Raw genomic sequence first — 20,370 nt, 5'->3', positions numbered from 1 at the left:
TTTGCCTTTTGCCTAGGAGGCAGATTTACAACTTAAAAAGTAGGCCAGCAAATGCATATGTATGAAAATTTGAACCAAATTTGTGTTTTATGTTCAGGAATTTGAAATAGCAGATAGGGACAGATTTGGACAGTGAAAACAGGACAAATGACAGTTGTCAGGGTTTTTACAGTTTAAGGCAAGTGTGTTCAAGACTTTTAAAGATTTTTTAATGCCACTTGGAATTAAATTTTGGACCAATTTTACACACACCAAGGAAAAGAAACAAATACTGACATCGATTAGCTAAGGTTCGGGGGAGAGTTTATCTTATTTTTCAAATATGTATTGGAGCTCTTGGATTTTCTTAATCCAAGAGGCATTCTGTACATTACCATGATTATTTTTAAGTAACCCATTACTTTGAGCTTTCGCAATGCCGTGTCAGAAAAAGGAATTCATGAAAATCCCATCTCCAGTGTCTGAGCATTTTTTAGACATTTGAAAGATTGATTTAAGACATTTTAATGTCAATCAGTGCCTTATTTTTAGATTAATAAAAATCAATGCCTTTTAAGACTTTTGAAGGACCTGTGGGAGCCCTGAGTTCTTCTGTGATGGTTCTGTGCAAATGGGAGAAATTTTCCTTAAAAGCCTTCTTCCAGATAGTCGTTTCTCAAAGAAAGCTATTCATTTCAATCCAAACCACAACTTTTTCTCCTAACTTTAAAGCTGTAGTTGGTAACTTGGTAACAACCTTTTTTATATTTTGAATTGTCACTATATTTACATGGCATTAAATGAGACAGATCATCTGTAAGAAAAAACAAATTCCTCCGGCTACTCTTTTGCCTTGTAGGGCTTGTTACCCGAGGCTGCACCTGAACGATATCATTACAGCCAAGGAGTCTCCAACGCTGCGGTCAATCACGTATTTTTCAAATAATCCAGTTTTTAGCATAAGCTTGTTCGAAATGCACGTAGGAAAACACAATCTTTCAGTTCATCAGAATAAATTCAAATCAATATTATACAACAATATTTTGAGATGCTTTATTTAACTGTGGATGAACCCAGTTGGCCTGCACAGACACCAGCTGACCTCAACTCCATCAAACACCTTTGCAATAAATTGGAACGCTGACTGCAAACCAAGTCTTATCGCCCTGCCTCACTAATGCTCTAGTGGCTGAGTGAAAGTAAATCCCTGCAGCCAGGCTCCAAAATCTTGTGAAAAGACTTCCTAAAAGAGTGGATGCTGCATAGCAGCATATCAGTGCCCATAGTTTTGGAAAATACATCTTTAAATGTTACATATAGGCATACATACTTTTGCACATGTTGTGCATTTATCAGTGGAAGTTTTATTTTAATTCTGGGTATAATTATGCATTTGCAAACATGCAAAAGTCAATGTTTTAAACACAAACTCAATTTATAATAGCTTAAACGATTTCCTTTAAATATCAGCGGCTGTGAACTTCAACATGTAGGATCTCTACATAAAGAAAGTGGTGTAAAAAGGCAGTTATGGCCACTAATGAAAGACATTAAATGCGATTGAAACTTTGCTGTCAGTAAGTGAGTTGACACCCTTGACTAAGTGTCTCTTAATTGTTCTAAATCACACTAACACACTGGTTCAGCGCTGGCATTTTACTTAATTAAATGATTACTCAGACATGACATACGATCCGGTCACTAGCTTTTATTTCTGCAGTCTTTCAGCTCCATTTATCTCAGAGAGCCGCTGCTTTATTGAACAAGGAGGAGTGGCGTCAGAGCAGACGGATACACCCTCATGAGCTGAGTGACACTAACAAGGTTTTGAAAGTGAATGAGAGTCAAGTGATGGATATAGTGGATGAATATGGAGGATATGGGCATCAGGCATCCCGAGGCCTTTCATCAGAGCGGCAGGCAGACCTCCACAGCAGGAGAAGAAAACAGAGGTGAAGTGGCACCATGAGACTCTCAGCGGCCTGGACGGCACTCATCTTCCTTCTTATTCAAGGAGCATCAAGAGCCTGTACAGGTACAGCGGCTTCTGATTAACACTCGATTATAGTCTATTATTCAAGTCTTTGGCCCATTTAATTCAAGAGAAAAAGTGTGAGAAAAGCTGATAATTGAAATCATTTGGTGTGTTTAACACATCAACAGAGACTGACTGCAATATGAGACATAAATGCTGAAGTTTTATTCACAACTCAGGCAAAATCTTTTGATTTGTGGTTTATAAGATTGAATCATTTTAGTTAATTTGAGAAAATCATCAACTTATTAAATGAAAAAATATAATATCACAACTAAGGTGCTATGAAAGTGCTATTTTTCAGAATAACTTACAGTTAATAAAATAGTGTGAAAAAGTGATCAGAATTAAGCACTTTTAAAATAATCTAATAAAAAGCATTTGTGGTAACAGCAATTATACAAAGAAGTTTAATTATAAAGCAGTGATAAAATGCATAATAATACACAATGTGTTTTTCTTTTCTTTTTTTTTATTTATTTGATTGTGATATATTTTTAAATTTATTTTATTTTACAATTACTGTTATTTGGTCAAAATGGTGAATTATTTGACAATGGTTACCAAGCAATTTGGAATTACAGACACTGTTGCTCTTAAAATACAGAATACTGCTTCAAAATGTAGATGTCTTTCTGATTTGTCTTGGTTTTGTTGGATTTCTAGACTGTCATTTATGAGGGCATTTGTATAAAATAGAACAAAAATAATAAAATATATATGAAATTTGAAAACATGTTATTTAAATGAATTAAAACTGATATTACATAAAACTATGTAAAATTAGGTTAAGAGTAACCTTGTTTTAAAGACAGTGAGGTGAAAGACATTACATTTCATTGCATGAAAATTTCAAAATTTAATTAAATATATTGTAGCACATACCATTTACAAAAGTGGCACTGCTTAAAACAGCTAGGAACTGTGACTAAATAAAAATAAAAATAAAAATAAAATAAAAATAAAAATAAAAATAAAAATAAAAATAAAAATAAAAATAAAAATAAAAATAAATTAATTATCTTATTTAACGCTTAGTTTGATGCCTTTCACTTTGTTTTGACTTGAATAGAATTTGTTAGACATTTATTAGGGTTTTTTGTTTTATTGCCAATTTCATATGCAAAAAGTTTTACTTGCAAGTGCTTAAACCTCTACTTAGAAAGTATTTTGAATTACCGGATCTTAATAAAACAAAACAAGCGTTTTATTCCAATGAAGATAATATATAGAAAACTTGCATGTAGGCCTACTGATAAATTAATATATATATATAGTATACCTCTCCTGTTGACAATAAATGAGACAAACACTGTATGTTTGACTCAATAATGTAATGGCACATAAAAAGATAATTATCTTAAACATTTTCAGTGAAGAAACTGGGCAGCAGCACAGGAAGATTTGCCAACGCCACATTAGTGCGGCTCTCTGAGTTCTTGAGCGCCGGGTACAAGAAGGGAGTGAGACCAGTGAAGGACTGGAGGACGTCTACTATAGTGGCCATAGACCTCATGGTTTACTCCATCCTCAATGTGGTGAGTTACAAACAAACAAGTCCACAACTCCAGAACGTCACACTAACCTGCCCTGCTCTGTTATTTACCGACTTTACTGTGTGTGTGTCATGACTCCTTTAATTATTGTTTCATAAGCCACATGCAATCTGGATGATTATCTGCAATTACACATACAAACATCTGCAAACTTAATTAAGGCTTTACAGGGTTATATTTGATATGTAACACTTATAGTAATACAGCAGAACGCATGGATTAACCTCAAACGAACCCTGAAGCAAATATTTAGCTGCCAGACTGCCAGACTGTCCTCACATGCCCGCACGTGTTAATTTGATTCCCACATTTACTTAAAAATATGCATCATAACAAACCAAGACTCTTCAAGACTGGGCCTCAAGATTAAAACTTAAAGCAACCAACTTTATTGCTTTAGGGTCTTAGTGTCAGTTTATATTTAATAGTAAGATCTTTAAGATTTCAGGGGCCTTGCAATGGTCTGGGGCAGTTGCCAGATTGCTAATCCAGCTGATATAAGGGCATATTTCATATTTTATCAATGAAATGTCTTATCAACAAATAAATGTTTATGCTCACAAAGAAATGGCTCCATACATACATATCTGAAATGTACATTTTCAGTTGACTTCAAATAGGATTTGGCATTTATGCGACTCTTCTTGTCTCAACTACACAGAAGATTTTTGATTAAATGTGCTCAGGGTGGACCAGTAGCTCCCTCTTCTACAACTTACCAGCGCTGATAGGTTTGATTAAACGAGATAATATGTGTGAACAGATTTTTGAAGCTTCAACTGATGCTCTATTTAAAAAAATAACTCAATAAACACAGTTACTTGTTGAATTTGAATGTTTTCCAATATATATAAATATGTATATAAACTGATATTAAAATGAATGACTGAAAATGACTGAATATAAAATATTTTTTTCTAAACACCCTGATGTCTTTTTGTATTCCAATACAGGATGAGAAGAACCAGGTTTTGACAACATATGTGTGGTACAGACAGGTAAGACAAGCACAAAAATCATAATAGTGCTCTATCAATACCACATCTGCAATACAGCTACTTTGATTTACTGCATTACTACAATATCTCCCATTAAACCAATTAGTAAGGACTATAATAGCAAAATATGCATTCAATACTTTGACAGTTTGTGATTTTTTTAGTCTAATTATTTTACTAACTTTGTTTTCCTTTTACTGATATTCTATGAGACACTTAATTGTACTCCATATATACTTTACATTTGTTACTCTACTGTTGCTGTTCTTATGTTGTTGTAATTTTTAAGCAATCTGCGAGAAAAGTGTCCTTCTAGTTCTATTTTATCATACCCCTTAAAACTATTTTATTCTATGTCTTTACAATATACCAATAACATTACATTTCTGTTACTAAGACACTCATGCTGTATGTATTTACACAAAAGTACCAGCCAATCTATTTATTATACTATACGCTCAGCTGGCTTCTTCTGTTCTTCAATATTTTAGTCGTGGACGGATGAATTTCTGGTGTGGAACCCTGAAGACTTTGATGAAGTCAAACAAGTTTCAATACCTACTGCGAATGTGTGGGTGCCTGACATCCTCATCAATGAGTTGTAAGAACTGTTGCTGTTTTTTACTACTATTTCTGTTACTTTTATTGCTCTACCAGAGCTGGCTCCAGTCTGTCTTTGCTTCTAAACATGACATTTTTGCCTCTGATCTGCAGTGTAGATGTTGGGAAGTCTCCCGACATACCTTACGTCTATGTGACACATGACGGACTGGTGCGCAACTACAAGCCCATCCAGGTGGTAACAGCCTGCACTCTCAACATCTACAACTTCCCATTTGATGTGCAGAAATGCAGCCTCACGTTCCAGAGCTGGCTACATACCAGTAAGGCCTTCTTCACTTGCTTCATTACAATGTGATTTAACTTGCCTTTGGTTTAAAACATCACCTACACAAGCTTTCAAGAATTTTCCCTTAGCATTAATGTGTTTTAAAGAGCAAAAAATACCATCCGGATCTGCATTTGAGTGTCTGATGTCATTGATTTCAGTTATCTAAACTAATTTTCCAATATGACAAATCCACAAAGAAAATTGTATTTTTTTCTCAAGAATGTGTTAAGTTTTCTTAGCAGGTTAAAATTTCTGATAATAAGGCGTCCAACTCTATAAAAATGATCCCAACGTACTTTTCTGACACTTCCATAAAATTTAGCTGAATTAGGTAAGGTAGTGTAAACTTTGTTTTAACTCTAAAATGAAGGTAGAACGCAGCCCACTTTCTTTAGAAACATACACACATTAAAGAGTTTAACCTAAAAGATAACCACAGTTTATTTCAACTTTGGTCCTATTTTCACCACTCTGCCCATCATTTTTAACAATAACACTCTAACACTATCATTTCTCAGTGCATTTTACATTCTAGAGCTCATAACTAGTTACATCTATTTACAGGCACCTAACATGACCAACATCTGCAGCTCCTTATATGATGCAAATAATCTGATATTACGTGCTGCTAATTCTGGCAAAATGGTGAGAAATATTCACCGGCATCAGAAAACAACATTCAGCTCTCTCCTCCACTCTTCTCATTAAGACTTGAGTGGAACAACCGCTCTGTTCTGTGCATCCGTGAACTCTCCCCTGCTGTGATGTGTGCTTAAAGAGCAGAGCGGAGGGTGAAAGGTAGCTTGTTGCCATGGCCGTTTCATGCTGCTCTCAACATTGTGTTCGATCTGTAGTTGATGACATCAACATCACCCTGATGAGAAGCCCCGAGGAGCTCAGGGAGGACAAGAGTGTCTTCATGAACCAAGGAGAGTGGGAGCTGCTCCACATACTGTCCAACTACAAAATCTTCAGTGTGGACAATGATGACTACTACGCTGAGATGAAGTTTCATGTAAGTATTTAAAGATTTTAAGTTATATGTGTAGTATAAATACAGGAGCTGCATCTTGAATCAAAGATTTTCTCTTTTCATGAACTGACCTCAAGACCTGCAAGATTTTCCTATAAATAATGACCTTAAAAATATTCCTAATGCACTTAAATGTACTATTGCAACCTGCTGCAAAAAATGATTACCTAAAAGGTATACAGGATTTGTTGTTTACTATTTGTAAACAGTGCCAACAGCTATAGTGAAAATAAATCCCTGATTTAGTCTTGTATTGTTACATTTGCGCCTTTCCTGCTGCACTGTGTGCAATTAATGCAGCGTCCTTTCGGATGCCTGCTGCCTAAAGTCTGGCACCTGCTGCTACCTTTTTATAAAGTTCCAACCTCAAATTTGCACTGTGCAGAGATACATCCAAACATATATATATATATATACATATATAACGAGCAAGCACAACATCCAGTGAAAATGCAACACACTAAAAAATGTTAAATGAACACACAAGTACAATTTTCTGAAAACTATTTCAACGTTAATTTGAGGAGTAATCACACTGACTAAGAATGCCATTTTCACCATCTCTTAAAATGGACTTAAAATCCCCCGTCAGCTCAGACAATTTAGGTAACTCCATAAATTATTTCAACAAGAGGAAGCGGTGTATTTAAAAGCTTTTCTGCAAGTTCTATGCAAATCCAATCCAACATCAAGAAAGTATTGTGAGAGTGCAAGCCAGAAGCAGAAATTTATGAAAACCAATCAACACGAAAATCTGTGGAAGGACAGAGTACGCGGTTTCAACAGGCAGTAATAAAACGTAAAGCACAATGGTAAACAGTATCCAGCCTCTTTAGGCAGTAGTCAGGTGTGCTCATAAAGAGCAGATCACTGTAGTCCAACAAAGGTAAAAAAAATTTTAAAAAAATGCTGATATCAATTCAGATCAACGTAGGAAGAAAATAAGAAAATACAGGCAGAGGTCAAAGTCTCCAGACATAAACATCACCACAGCAGGTCATAAGTGATGATTACAAGGGACCACTTTTTAATAAGTCCCCTCCATGGGACAATTTCTTTAATTTCTAAAGCAAGAATTGCACACTATTTAAAATAAAGTTACACCACAGATCTGGCAGTAATTACTCTCCTCACACACAGAATAAATAAAGTTAAATCTTACAGGCCTGGCTCGGGTGACATGCAGCAAACAGTAGAAAAAGTCTTAACTAAAACAGACTGAGAGCAAATAAAATTTAACTTACAGTTCTGTGTCAGTCCTGCAGAGAAGGCTCGTGTCTCAGGGAGCTGAGTCTCAAGTCTTCAGGCCTTCAAAGGTGTTTCCGGTCACTCAGAGCGCATCTTAACAGTCCAACAGGTGTCTTCATCACTCACACACCTCGCCCGGCCTAGCAACAATGTCCAAGCTAAATCTGAAATTCAGGAGAGAAATGTGCGTGTTGGTGTCTTACTCGTTATTTCCGTGTATTTGCGCTCTGTGTGTCAGCCCGCCCCCTTTGTTTCCCCCGTCACCTTCTGCCAATCACAACAGGTGTCACTGACTGATGACTGACAATAACCAATAACAACCAAAAGAGCCCAAACCCAAACCAAAGGTGTATCCAGTGTATTTTAACTGAGACTCTTTCGAACTGAATTATTCACTTTATGAGCCCTTTATTAAACTGTTTACATCTCACTTTTTTGAAAACTAAAATATTTTCAGTTTTGAATGCAGTTTTTTAAAAATTTAATAATTCTTATCATTATTACATAATGACATTCAATTACACAATAACATTTTTAATTCTATTGTTCTAATTCTCACTTTTGAGCAGCTCCTGTTCAACTGTTAACATCTCACTTGTTAGAAAACTACAATATTTTCAGTTTTTAATGCATCTTTTTGCTTTTATTATTATTATTATTATTAAAACTGAATCGTACAGACCGGAGGAGGAACATTGTATTGTTTTAATATCCAGTTTTGACATTAGGTCTAAAAATCTTTTGTTTGAATTTTTTTCTGAATATTTTACGAAAACTTAAATATTTGTGGAGCACCTGCAGGCTGTGGGGCGTAAATCGCTGACCATGAACCACAAGGCCCTCTGGATCAAATTAGGCTACTACTGTCTCTCAACAAAAAAATACCCCCATAACCTAATACTACCTAAAAAGAACGCATGGGCCCAAATAGTTGTGTATTTTTGGGACATATGCTTATTGGCTTTTTCATGGTCTCATGTTTGAGTGTTAAGTACAGAGGTGGAGTTAGTGTGTTTAGCCTTTGACATAAAAACTGGATCGCTCACAGTATAGCCAGAAATACTCCTCAATACTATTGGGAAGATCGATACACTGGTAATTTTACAATTCTGTGTATGTACAGATTTAACTAACGAGATACAATGTAATCATTATTGACAGTTTAAGGACAGAGCCATGCTTCCCCCTGTTTCCAGTCTTTAAGATAAACCACATCCTGCCTTTTTTCCCAGCATGTTTTGACTTAAAACCTTCATTTCCCAGGTGGTGATCCGGCGGCGGCCGTTGTTCTACACCGTGAACCTGCTTCTGCCCAGTATCTTCTTGATGGTGATGGGACATTGTGGGTTTCTATCTGCCACCAGACAGTGGAGAGAGGGTTTCCTTCAAGATCACTTTGCTGCTGGGCTACTCAGTCTTCCTCATCATTGTATCTGACACTCTGCCTGCCACCGCCATAGGAACCCCACTGATAGGTGACTGTGATCCAATACAGCAGTTTGCACTCAGAGGAGAATTTCAGCAAGGAGTGTCAGCTCATGATTTTAAAATATTTACCCTAACTTTACCTCTAAATTCATGCAGAATTGAAAAAAAACATTAAGAAAGGTTGGTAAACTCTTATGTCAGGAGAGCACAAAACAAAATTGAGCAGCAGTTAATCTGCAAGTCAAACATGCAGCGACAGATTGGTGAGGGCAAAACAAGCTCTGAGAGCACACTCAGACTAAATTCAAGCACTAATTTCAGGATTTTTTTGAGAGACTATCCCAGCATGTGGAAGGCACAGAAACATCCTCAACACATAACCACAACATCACGGGTCTATAGCAGTAAAATACTTCCATTCATGCTCAATCCACCTGATTGTTAGAGGAGGCCCAAATCGAGGCACATGCAAAACTCCAAGGGGCCTGGTGCACAAAATCCTTAAATTAAGATTATCTTAAAGTCCAAGTTACAGTTTCCTTAAAATAAAATCAGTTGCACAAAACACCCTTAAGTCTTCTCTTTAAGGTTTCTCCTAACATCCACCTGTGAAACCGGCCCCTGGACTTCAACTTGCAGTCTGCTGTCTGTATGAGTCACAATGCAAACCATGTAATTTAGAGGAGTAAAAAAGTATGTTGTATTGTCTAACTTCTATCTGCTTTTAAAGAATATCTGCAAGAGAATCATCACATCAACAGCTTGTCTCATCTTACCTGTCCTGCAGGTGTGTACTTCGTGGTTTGCATGGCGCTCTGGTGATCAGCCTGACAGAAACTGTGCTGATTGTACGTCTGGTCCACAAGCAGGACCTGCAGCCCCCTGTGCCCCACTGGGTGAAGTATTTGGTGCTGGAAAGAGCGCCGGTCCTCTTCTGCATCCACAAGAAGCATCGCCTCTGCTCTGCACTGTCCTCCCAGGGCGCTGACCTGGAGCACTACAAGGACAGCAACTATGGGACCGGTAAGGTACAGGTGAAAGCGTGCACAGTAATGAACAACTGTGAAAGGCATCTGAATGCAGCACAAGAAAAGTGCCATTTATCCAGGTTTCAAATGGTTAACCTTCACACCTGTTTCATTAAAAATTCAGATTTCAAAGTAAAATGAAGCCTATCCTTGTCTCATCTTGCAGCTCAGTGCACACTCCACCACACCTGTGACATAGGCCAAAGGCTGAGCCACCGCGATAGAGAGAGTGGACTCCTCGGATTGGGCTTGCCCCCCTCCAGAGACCCAACCCCGCCAGTCATGGACAACATCCTGCAGGAAGTGACAGCAATACGTCACTTCCTGGAGAAGAGGGACAGGTGCCGGGAAGTTGCTAAAGAGTGGCTGCAGGTGGGCTACGTGTTGGACGTGCTGCTCTTCAGAGTTTACTTAGTGGCCGTGGTGGCGTACAGCATCACTCTGGGCACGCTGTGGTCAGTGTGGCAGGTCGCCTGAGTCTCGCTTCTGCACAGCTGTGGACACAAGCTCCGAGGGTTGAGCGTTAAATTCAAAAGGCCAGAGTTATTGGCTCTGTGCCCTGTGTAGCTCAGTGGATACAGGGAGGCACTCACAGAGGGATGGAACAGGGAAAGGCTTCCTGTTGTTGGAGCCTTTGTACAACTAGGTTTGCCACTATATCCCTACAAATATTATTATCATCAATTTAGGTTTGATCGGAGAGTTCTCCATGATGTGAGCGCAATCTGAGATGTTTTCAGGGTCGGGTCAAGGCTTTTTGAAATGCCCAAGCAGAAATGCACTAACACACTTGTAAATGCAACTATAATTCACCATTATGAGGGATTAAAAAGGATGACAATAATGGTAGCATGACAAAAAAGATATATATTAGCTAAGGGTACCACTTTCATATTGATGTCTTATCAACCATCAACGATTAACCTTTTGAAACCTGCACCACCATTTATTTTCCTTTGCTGCTTTCACACACCTTTCGCAAGTATTTTAACCTTTAAACCTTGAGCAAATTGGTGCGATTTCTCTCAAAACTATGGGGGAAAAGGCAATGAGCAACTTGACAGAAGCCACACAAGTACCATTTACTAGTTTCAGGGCCTTTGGGTGGCTAAGGAGCTCTAAAAACAATTAAAAGAGTTTGTTTATGTTTGTCTTTTGGGGTTTAGAAGAATAAAAGTCGATACATGTTTTAATATCAATTAAAACATATATTGAATATGGCCACAATAATTAATACCTTTAAAGGGATATAAATTGGTAAAACCTAAGACAAAGCTCGACAGTATGTTACAATAAAGGCAAACTGTGGAAAATCCAATAATGAATATACAGATTAAGAATAAAATTTGGATTTAGGGACAAGTTAGTGAACAGTAGGGTATTTGTAAATTCTGTTATTGAAGTGTAAAATTGATAAAAACATATAAAAATGCATTTAAATGGATCAGTAAGTAAGGAATTTATATAAGGTGATAATTGCATATGGTGACCTGTTTGCACTACATGTATACTATGGAAAACATTTGACTGCATGACCCCTTTCCCTGAATTTGGAATTTCTTACATATAGACACATAAATATGATGCATATTATAAGTTTATTTTCACATTATGGTAAATACTAAGTCTGTAAGCAAAATTGTGGAAACTTGTACTGCTTTATATACATATCAATAAAATGTTTAACATTTATGTATCACCTCATGTTATTAAATTTGTCTCAAAACTATTGAATTTTTGTAAAGCAAAGTTTCTTTGCAGCCAAAGTAAGTTGAAAGTGTTTAGTGACTAAATAAAACATTTACCATCTTCACCTTACTTTTATGGAAGCCCATGTGGGCCATAATTATAGACATTAAAAAGTAAATAAATTATTCGAAGCAAACGGTGTAAAATATTGTGAATGTTTATGTGAAACTCACGTCATTATTTCTAATTATTATAATCATGTCAGTCTTAGAATGACTACCCACTAATTTGGACTTAACCCTATAGTGACTTTTTCTTTTTCAGTGCTGAAACGTCTGAAACGGAAACAGATTTAGAAATCAAAATTGCAACAATGAAATTAAAAAAATAGCTCCAATAAAACTTTAACACACTAAATTAATTATCAGTATTAATGTAGTAGCATATATTTTTTTTAGTAATTATTTATTTATTTCCAATTAGGTAATTATTTTGCATTGCTCATAATTTGCTGCAAACCTTCTAATAGCAGTATAAATACCACATTGCTCATTCATCATCAGTTAACTCCTGCAGTTCATCACAGCAGCCAGAGGATGGCACCATGCACAACAGCATTAGTGTCCCTCAACTGCAGCCAGGAGCTACAGGTTCGGTAATACTTCCAGTAGGATGGAGTCGCTGAATATTAAGTCCCTTGTTTGCAAAAATATTTGCACTGAATTTTAGTGCATGCTAAGGGATTCAATACATTAATGAAACACAAACGACTTAATAGAGACATTTTTAGGTTAACCTGGATCTGTCATGTTACCAAAGAGATCTTTCAGACTCTTAAATCTGGTTTATATTTCTACTTTCCCAATGAAGAGCCCAGTCATGCTCTGTGTTGTGACTGACTCAACTTACGAGAATACACACACACACACACACACACACACACACACACACACACACACACACACACACACACACACACACACACACACACATATATAATTTCACAATAATAGGAACAGATGGAAAATAAAACAGATAGATGTGCAGGTCAAATGAAAATACTTAAAAATACATACCAGACTTTTGGGGCAGTTAAAGTTACCACATATATATATATATATATATATATTTTTTTTTTTTTGTTTTATTATTTTTAAATTTATACCAAAACCTAACGTTGCTTCTTCTGAATTCAACATATCATCAGTTTGTGCAAATTAAATCCAACTTCAGCTGCTACTAATGCTGATATACAAGTATTTCACATCAACAACATGCTGCCTGGATTATTTATTTATATAACTTATTATTGCACAGAATGTTATATTGATCAGTTCTAGAAAATATTCCCCATCTAAAATATGCTACTCCTTAAATGTCAAGGTAATGTTGGCCAATATAATATACTGTAAAAAGCTGGGAATTTTTAAATCTAATTTTTGCCTCGTGCAGTGGATTTTATCTATATAATAGTGACCAAATTCTTCGTCCACATTGTCCGCTACTGGGAAGAACTCCACGATAGTGTTAGAGACGATGCGGTAGCCCCTCATACTTGCATCATTAAATACCTTGCAGCTTAAAATTAGAATCTACATTTTACACCTTTGCAATATGGCATTTCACAATGTCATATACGTGTGAAAAAATGTGAATGAAGATATACAGGGTATTTTACTGCACAGTTTCTTGAATTAATAATACTCAATTGAATGTCAACTGTATAACACAGCCCTTCGCTACATAAATTGTTAAACTGAGAAACAACTGATGCATTGTTCTCTGCATATGAACCTGTAAAGATTTGCATAGTATGACGCAGGATGCGCCTCTGATGTTAAGGACAAACACATTTTTATGTGCAGCTATCACCCTGACCAGACCTCAGATTTGATTGCCATATTTTACTTAAGTAATATTACTAAAAAAACAAAACAAACAAACACTGAAAACACTACTAGTGAAAGTAACAGTACACTTAAGGTATTACATTAAAATCATCCAATCCCCCCAAATAATAATAATCATAATAATATATATATCAACTCAAAAGTATTCAAATAAATAAGAAAACAATTGTACCATTTATAAAAAAAAAATAATTATAACAAAATGTTATATTTTAAAAACTTTTGATGCACTTTATGCAAGAACCTTAATTTGTAAAGTAACTGGTAACCAAGACCTTCAGAAAAAGTACAATATTTCCCTCTGGTATGTAACGGTAAAAAGTTACAACAGAAATGACCTAGAAAAAGTACTTGAAAATTGTAATTATTCTGTAATGTAATTTTAGATATCTAATTATGGTACTTAGCAGTAAATATAGTTTTCCCAGCTTTTTTCTTTTTCATAATTTTCTCACACCAAGGTTTAGCGTTTTAAATACTTGTGAAAGGTAAAGATAAGCTAAGATTATCAGATTTTAGTTCAAACCTTCATTTAAAACTCTTAAAAACATGAAAACTACAGGATCGTCAGTTCAGTACTGAAGGCTAGCAGCCTAAATCATCCAGCCCTTAGTGGGTCAAAGTTAAGAGCTGAAACCTCCTGCTGCGGCACAAAGGCCCTTCACTGTTCATATTACCATCCTGACAAACCATTCACCAACCCCTGCCCCTTCCTTCCTAACACCCCAAAATAAGATCAAACACACTAAAGCAACAAGTCCAACAAAACCACTCACAATGAGAGCTTTTTCCCTCTCATTTCCTGTTTTTCTTTTCTGCCAAAATCTAAAAAAAGTCAGAAAAAATAACCACAGAGCCGCCATGTGTTTGGGGTGTAATTCTTTTGGAGTGAGTACATAAGTGGAGAGGGAAAGTGGAAAGCTGCCTCATTAGTTTCCAATACACTGAAGTCAAGATCTGATCCTGTGTGCCAGCGAGAGGAAATGAGCAAACATAGTGGCATTATTGGGACGCACTGGAGACACTTTTGATGTGATGTTTATTTGTTGGACACAAAGACGGGCTCGCCTCTTTGAGCTTTATTGGGGATGAAATCACAGCAGCCAGATGACAATGAAAGTGTATCACTTTAAGCTGCAACACATTAGAAGAGCTTAATGCCTACATGTGCATGTTTTAGCACATCAGCAACAAATCACATTACTTCACAGTATTATGTGTCATGTGTCTCATGACTCCAGCAGGAAGTTTTATAAACAGTGTCAGGACACCTTCTTTTCAGTGCATTTAATTGCTGCTTGTGGCAATAATAGGATGGTTACGATGAATTTTATTTTCATCAAAATTTTCATGCTTGCCCTATAGTTCGTGCTACAAAGCAGACAGCTAAATCAGTCATTTTGTCAGCCCTACAATCAGCCTATTAAAATATGCCTTTGTATTTGGAAATGGTTCATCCTCTGGGGAGCAAGTGCAAATTTTGGCCTGATGGTGGCACCAGAGGAAAGGCCAGGTGACACCGGGTCTGAATTTACCACAGACACACATATTGGCTTCGTGATAAATAATATCAAACTGTAATTTAATCTTTGCTTTTTTTGTTTGTTTTTTTTAAACAATTGTGTAATAAAGTAAGAACAAGAGAAGAAGTGACAACAAGTACAGGGCAGACGACATGTCTGAATCAAAATTTAGACAGCATTTTTTGCACTCAACAAAAATGTGAAAATAGGAGTGGACTTATGTTTTGATAAAATAAAAAAATAAAAATCTGTGTTTGACAATCAAAATTTTCTGGTGTAGGACCCTCAAACTCCCTGTCTTTTAGTGTCCCTCCCAACATGGAAATGAACCCTACAGCCCTGGACATATAAACAGCCAAAAGGAATTATATAAAGTAAGACAGAGACATATGATAAAAATAAATGGAGGCAAAGTAAGCTAAACGCAACAGTAATGGCAGTCTGCTTTAACTTTGCTTTTTGTGCAATATTTACCTACAAACTGGAATAAGTGCCTACTGGAAGTCAACATGTTAGCTGGTTTAATGTCATATAACATAAAGATACAAAATGATATGTTTAATCAACTGTTAAAGCAATAAAAACACAACAATTGAGGCAAACATGAGCAACAGCCTGCCACAAAAAGACTCATGTAAACCCTTTTCAGGTCATTCTATCACCACGCACGAGCTGAACATTTTGCGTCTCGGCTGGCTTCCTCTATAATGACTATCATGCGTGTGTGACAATAGAGGTGCACACATACACACGCCCTGCATATCTAATGATAGCATTTGTGACCTCTATGGCACAAGAGGCAGAACAGACAAAAAGCAGTCAGGCTTGAAGTGCTGCAGTAGTCACCATTAGCACATCACAGCCAGGTGGTGAGCGCGGAGCCAGACAGCTGAATGCGCTTCCACTGTGAACATTTGTGGAAACATGCAGCAGGCTGCTGATGGTTAAGTGGTGGCATTTAGTCAGGTGCTGTGGTTTGAAATGGTTACGAAAGGTTAATTCAAATGTAACTTTTTTGCTTTCTTGCATCAGTTTATGCTTTATAACAGCCACAATGTGCACGAAGCAGAACTAAACTCAGTACACTTAAGAAGCCTTTCTACCTGAGTTTAACATTGGGAAGACTGATGGATTTATAGGCTATTGAGCCGATCAGCTGGCTGTCACTCCATGGAGGTATTGCATGCACGCTATAATTATCTTTATATAATTTTTCATTGTGTCATTCTGAAAAGCAAAATACTTGGACACATATTGTGAATACTGACGCGTTTCATTGAAAACAGCCAGTCAGTAGTGTGATTGACACTCTATTCAATAAAAAAGCCTCACCTCCCTCTAGGTTTTATATATGTAAATAGCTTTAGTTTAAGTTGTCCAGATTGAGCTTTCTGTATCAGAAATTTCTGCCTCAACCCTACTAATAGATTTGAATGGAAGTGCTCACAGGGTTAAAAAAAAAGATGAATTCAACACTGTCTCTGATAATACATACACTTCACTGTCGACAGTTTGTCATTGGAACAAGAAAAATGCTAAAGGTCCATTGTGTAGGATTAAGGGGCATCTATTGGCACAAATAGAAATCTTCACAACTGTGTTTTTTCTTAGTTTATAATCCCCTGCAATGAGCCATTTACAGATTGAATTCACAGACAGATTGGGTCCTCTCCATTAATGTATGATTGTTTTCACATTAGGCACGATTGTTTCGTACCGCACGATAAAAGCTCTATTTCCATGGTATGAAATTCCCCATATAATCGGCACTGCTTCTGCATCATCCGATCCTTAGTGAAAACAGGAATTTCACGGGGGTTGTGACGCTAAAAAAAAATGCTGATATCTGATTTAAAGATGTCTTTTTTGCCATGTAAGTCAATGGGAAAAAGTCTGATTCTGTCTGATCCATTATGTCCAATAACATCTGCAAGGTCTAGAAAAGCTGCATAATTGAATAATTTTATCTCCATGTAAGTTTGTGGAGCGCTAAACCAGAAGTAGCTGGCCGGCAGAAGTCTCTCGTGCGCACTGCAGTTGAATGTATTTGGCTTTATGCACTGAGCATCTTTCTTAGAAATGAACAGGCTCCTGCCTTCAACGCTGTATCCAGTTCTCTTTATACATCCATGTCTAATGCTGCCTTCATGTACTCCTCTGAAATAATGTGTTTACCTTATTTATGAGTTACGAGCACATAAATAGTCCTCCAAAATTGTGATTGCGAGCGAGATATCAGGTAATTTTGATGATACCTGAGTTGCCGAGTTGTGACGTTTGCGTGACCTTTCAGGGCAGCAAAAATGGCAGAAAGCATGGAAACAGTGTCAACAACTGACAGTAAAAAATTATATATTTTGTCATTTGTTTCCTAGTAGTTATCATTTACTTTAAGTAGTCACACATTTTAGTATATGTTTCTATTAGCTGTACTGAGCAAACAAATGTTTAACTATAAAGCATGCCAGGTGAGTTTACTAAAATTGATAACAATATTATTTTATAACACGAATTGCCGACTTGATGTCATAAATGCATAAACATGGTGGGCAAAAGTCAATGTTTATGTTAATGTCAATAGTAAGAAACTTATTTATTAGATTGTGTATTAAATATCAAATTTTGATCACATGTAAAGTGACGTATGGTATTAATGTTAACTGCTGTCCATGTAGACTGGTCCTAAATTAAATATAAAAATATATATAATATGTAATATATATATAAAAAAATAAAATTATAAATAAACTGGAAACAGCTATCAACCTCTTGTTTAAATGCTCTTAGCATTAAAATGCAACCCATAGACTGCATGTTGTTCCCAATTTACAACCTCAAAGCATATAAATACAACTAAGGTGTAAGAACGACTTCCCCACTGGAAAACTACGACCCTCCGACATCACATGAACGCAGCATAAATCCAACGCATAGGACCTTTTAAATCAGTGTTGTTGTTCATGTTGTCTTATCTTTGGAGCTAACTTAGGTGTTTTTGCATTTCACTCCCTGGACCTCACCTGTCAACAAAGAGCGTGCTCCATTTGTCCTGGCTGACATGTTGTACAGCAGCAGGGGCTGACGAGGTTACAGTAAACAGCCTGCAGGTGTTGTGTTGAATTTCTATCAGAGGGGTAGAAGCTTGAACGATCCTTGTTGAGCGTGATCTAAAAAACATCAGATAAGGGATGTCAACATATTAAATATGTCAAATCACTGTGTGTTCAGCTGAACGCAGCCCTGATTCAGTGCACACTGTACACTGAATTAATCTTTGGGCGATCTGTAAGCACTAAAAATAGCGACACAGTAACTTCTCAGTTTGATTCAAGACTTGTGGTACACATGCTCGTTAAAACATCCTTGAAGTTACTATTAGTCTGCCATATGTAGTCATTGTGCAAACCATGCTTGTTAAGCACAGACTGGCACCACTGTAAAACCAGCAGAAAATACACAGATTTAGCTTTGCTTGCAACCTTACTGGCAGAGAAGCTAAAGAGGTAAATACCTACTAAAAACCTTCAAGCTCAAAAACGGAAAAAAAAATGTTAAAGTTTGCCCTGAATGGTGCTGAAAGGAACATTATGGAGTCATTACAATAAAAAGAAATCTTGCTCTCGGAGTGTGAATGTGCTCAGTAAACTTCTGCTGAGCAGAGAAAAGTCGACATTTAGGAAGTTAAAAAAATGCATTAAAAACAGGGATGTATTTCGCATTTTTGAAGGGATTACATAACAGCAATGTAATAACTATAGTACTATAAACTATAGTAAAAACTATAGGAATATATGTGATACTACTGAAGCTTTTGGTCTACTTTAGTTTCACCTGACTGAATATTATTATTATCATTATTAGTAATATTTTAATTTTTATGTATATTTTATTTGTAACAAAGGCAAGTGGTCATGAGAAATCAACACAAATAAACAACTTTTAATTTGTATCATAAATACCCAGCCTATTAAATACTGCCAAATACCACACTTTGTCACTGATGGCAGCAACAGACACAGATGCAAAAAGCACATTTCGCAGCAGTGGAGTCAGCTCGTAACGCTGCCGGACACTCTGCAATATAAGGACCTGGGAAGTCTGTCGGTGTGGGAGCGTGGGGATCCAACAAACTCAGGACTTTGACCCAAGAGCCTGCAAATTGCTTCCCATGTAAATGTTAAGCCAAACCATGATTTTTTCTTCTAAACCTAACCATGTGCTTTTGCTGCACAAGGAAATAAATGTGAAACAAGGTGTTTTGCCTATGTTGTAGGTGTATTTTGAAGTTATTACAAGTTACAAGCAGAAACTGCACATTCCCTCCGAAAACAAGTGCTTTTTGAAATGACAAAATGCATTTAGGAAGTGTTAATTGATACGCCATCCAGGAGTGTCAACAACAGACACAGAGGGGTGACTAGGAGGTCATTTTTAGACGTGAAACTCCACTGACAAAGCGGTGATATTTAACAAGTTGGGATGAGAACATGTTGAAATAACAGTGGAGAATTCAGCAATGCAAATTTCAAATTGTGTCTTTGTGTTTTTTGCACTGCTCCCTGAACAGCTATTGACTTTTCATTATCTCTCACTCAAATGCTCTTCACACACATTCAACTCCACCATTTCCCTCATATTTGAGTGTTTTAAAGGTTTTGTGAGCACATCTACACATGGCACCTATTGGAAGATCCCCCACTCCTTAAGGTGCTGTAATTCACCACATTATTACACAATAAAAAAAAATATTTTTGAAGTAGCAACAAAAGAACCATATAATATTAAAAAGTAGACAAAACACACAGAGCTACAAAGTGATTATTTTGTGTTAGATCCTACAATCACAGTTCTGTTCTTTAAAGAATTCAGGAAACAAATAGCGAGCCATAAAGAGGGCTAAGACAGACAACATGAAGACCATTTTTTTTATTATTTTTTTCTAACCGCAGATTGAAAGTATACAACTGAACATTTGATTTTTATTATGAGACTCATAAATAAAAATACAAAAAAATTCCACTACAAAAAACAATCTACTGTTAGTAGGATGT

General features: G+C 36.5%; 1 protein-coding gene across 1 annotated transcript; it reads left to right on the top strand.

Annotated features, from left to right (window-relative positions):
* The first annotated feature begins 1,822 nt into the window (after positions 1-1,822).
* On the top strand, positions 1,823-10,674 carry htr3a (5-hydroxytryptamine (serotonin) receptor 3A). Its single transcript, XM_042498693.1, is given in 11 exon segments — positions 1,823-2,014; positions 3,389-3,552; positions 4,524-4,568; positions 5,060-5,169; positions 5,283-5,452; positions 6,315-6,475; positions 9,005-9,076; positions 9,078-9,216; positions 9,957-9,980; positions 9,983-10,192; positions 10,364-10,674. Coding segments are annotated over 11 exon segments (1,476 nt in total). The 5' UTR covers positions 1,823-1,944.
* The last annotated feature ends 9,696 nt before the right edge of the window (positions 10,675-20,370 follow it).

This window comes from Plectropomus leopardus, chromosome 13 (genome assembly GCF_008729295.1).
Source record: "Plectropomus leopardus isolate mb chromosome 13, YSFRI_Pleo_2.0, whole genome shotgun sequence".
In the NCBI taxonomy this organism is placed as follows: Eukaryota; Metazoa; Chordata; class Actinopteri; order Perciformes; family Serranidae; genus Plectropomus; species Plectropomus leopardus.
Note: the sequence above shows the minus strand (reverse complement) of the source record. Positions and strands in the feature narration are given on the sequence as shown.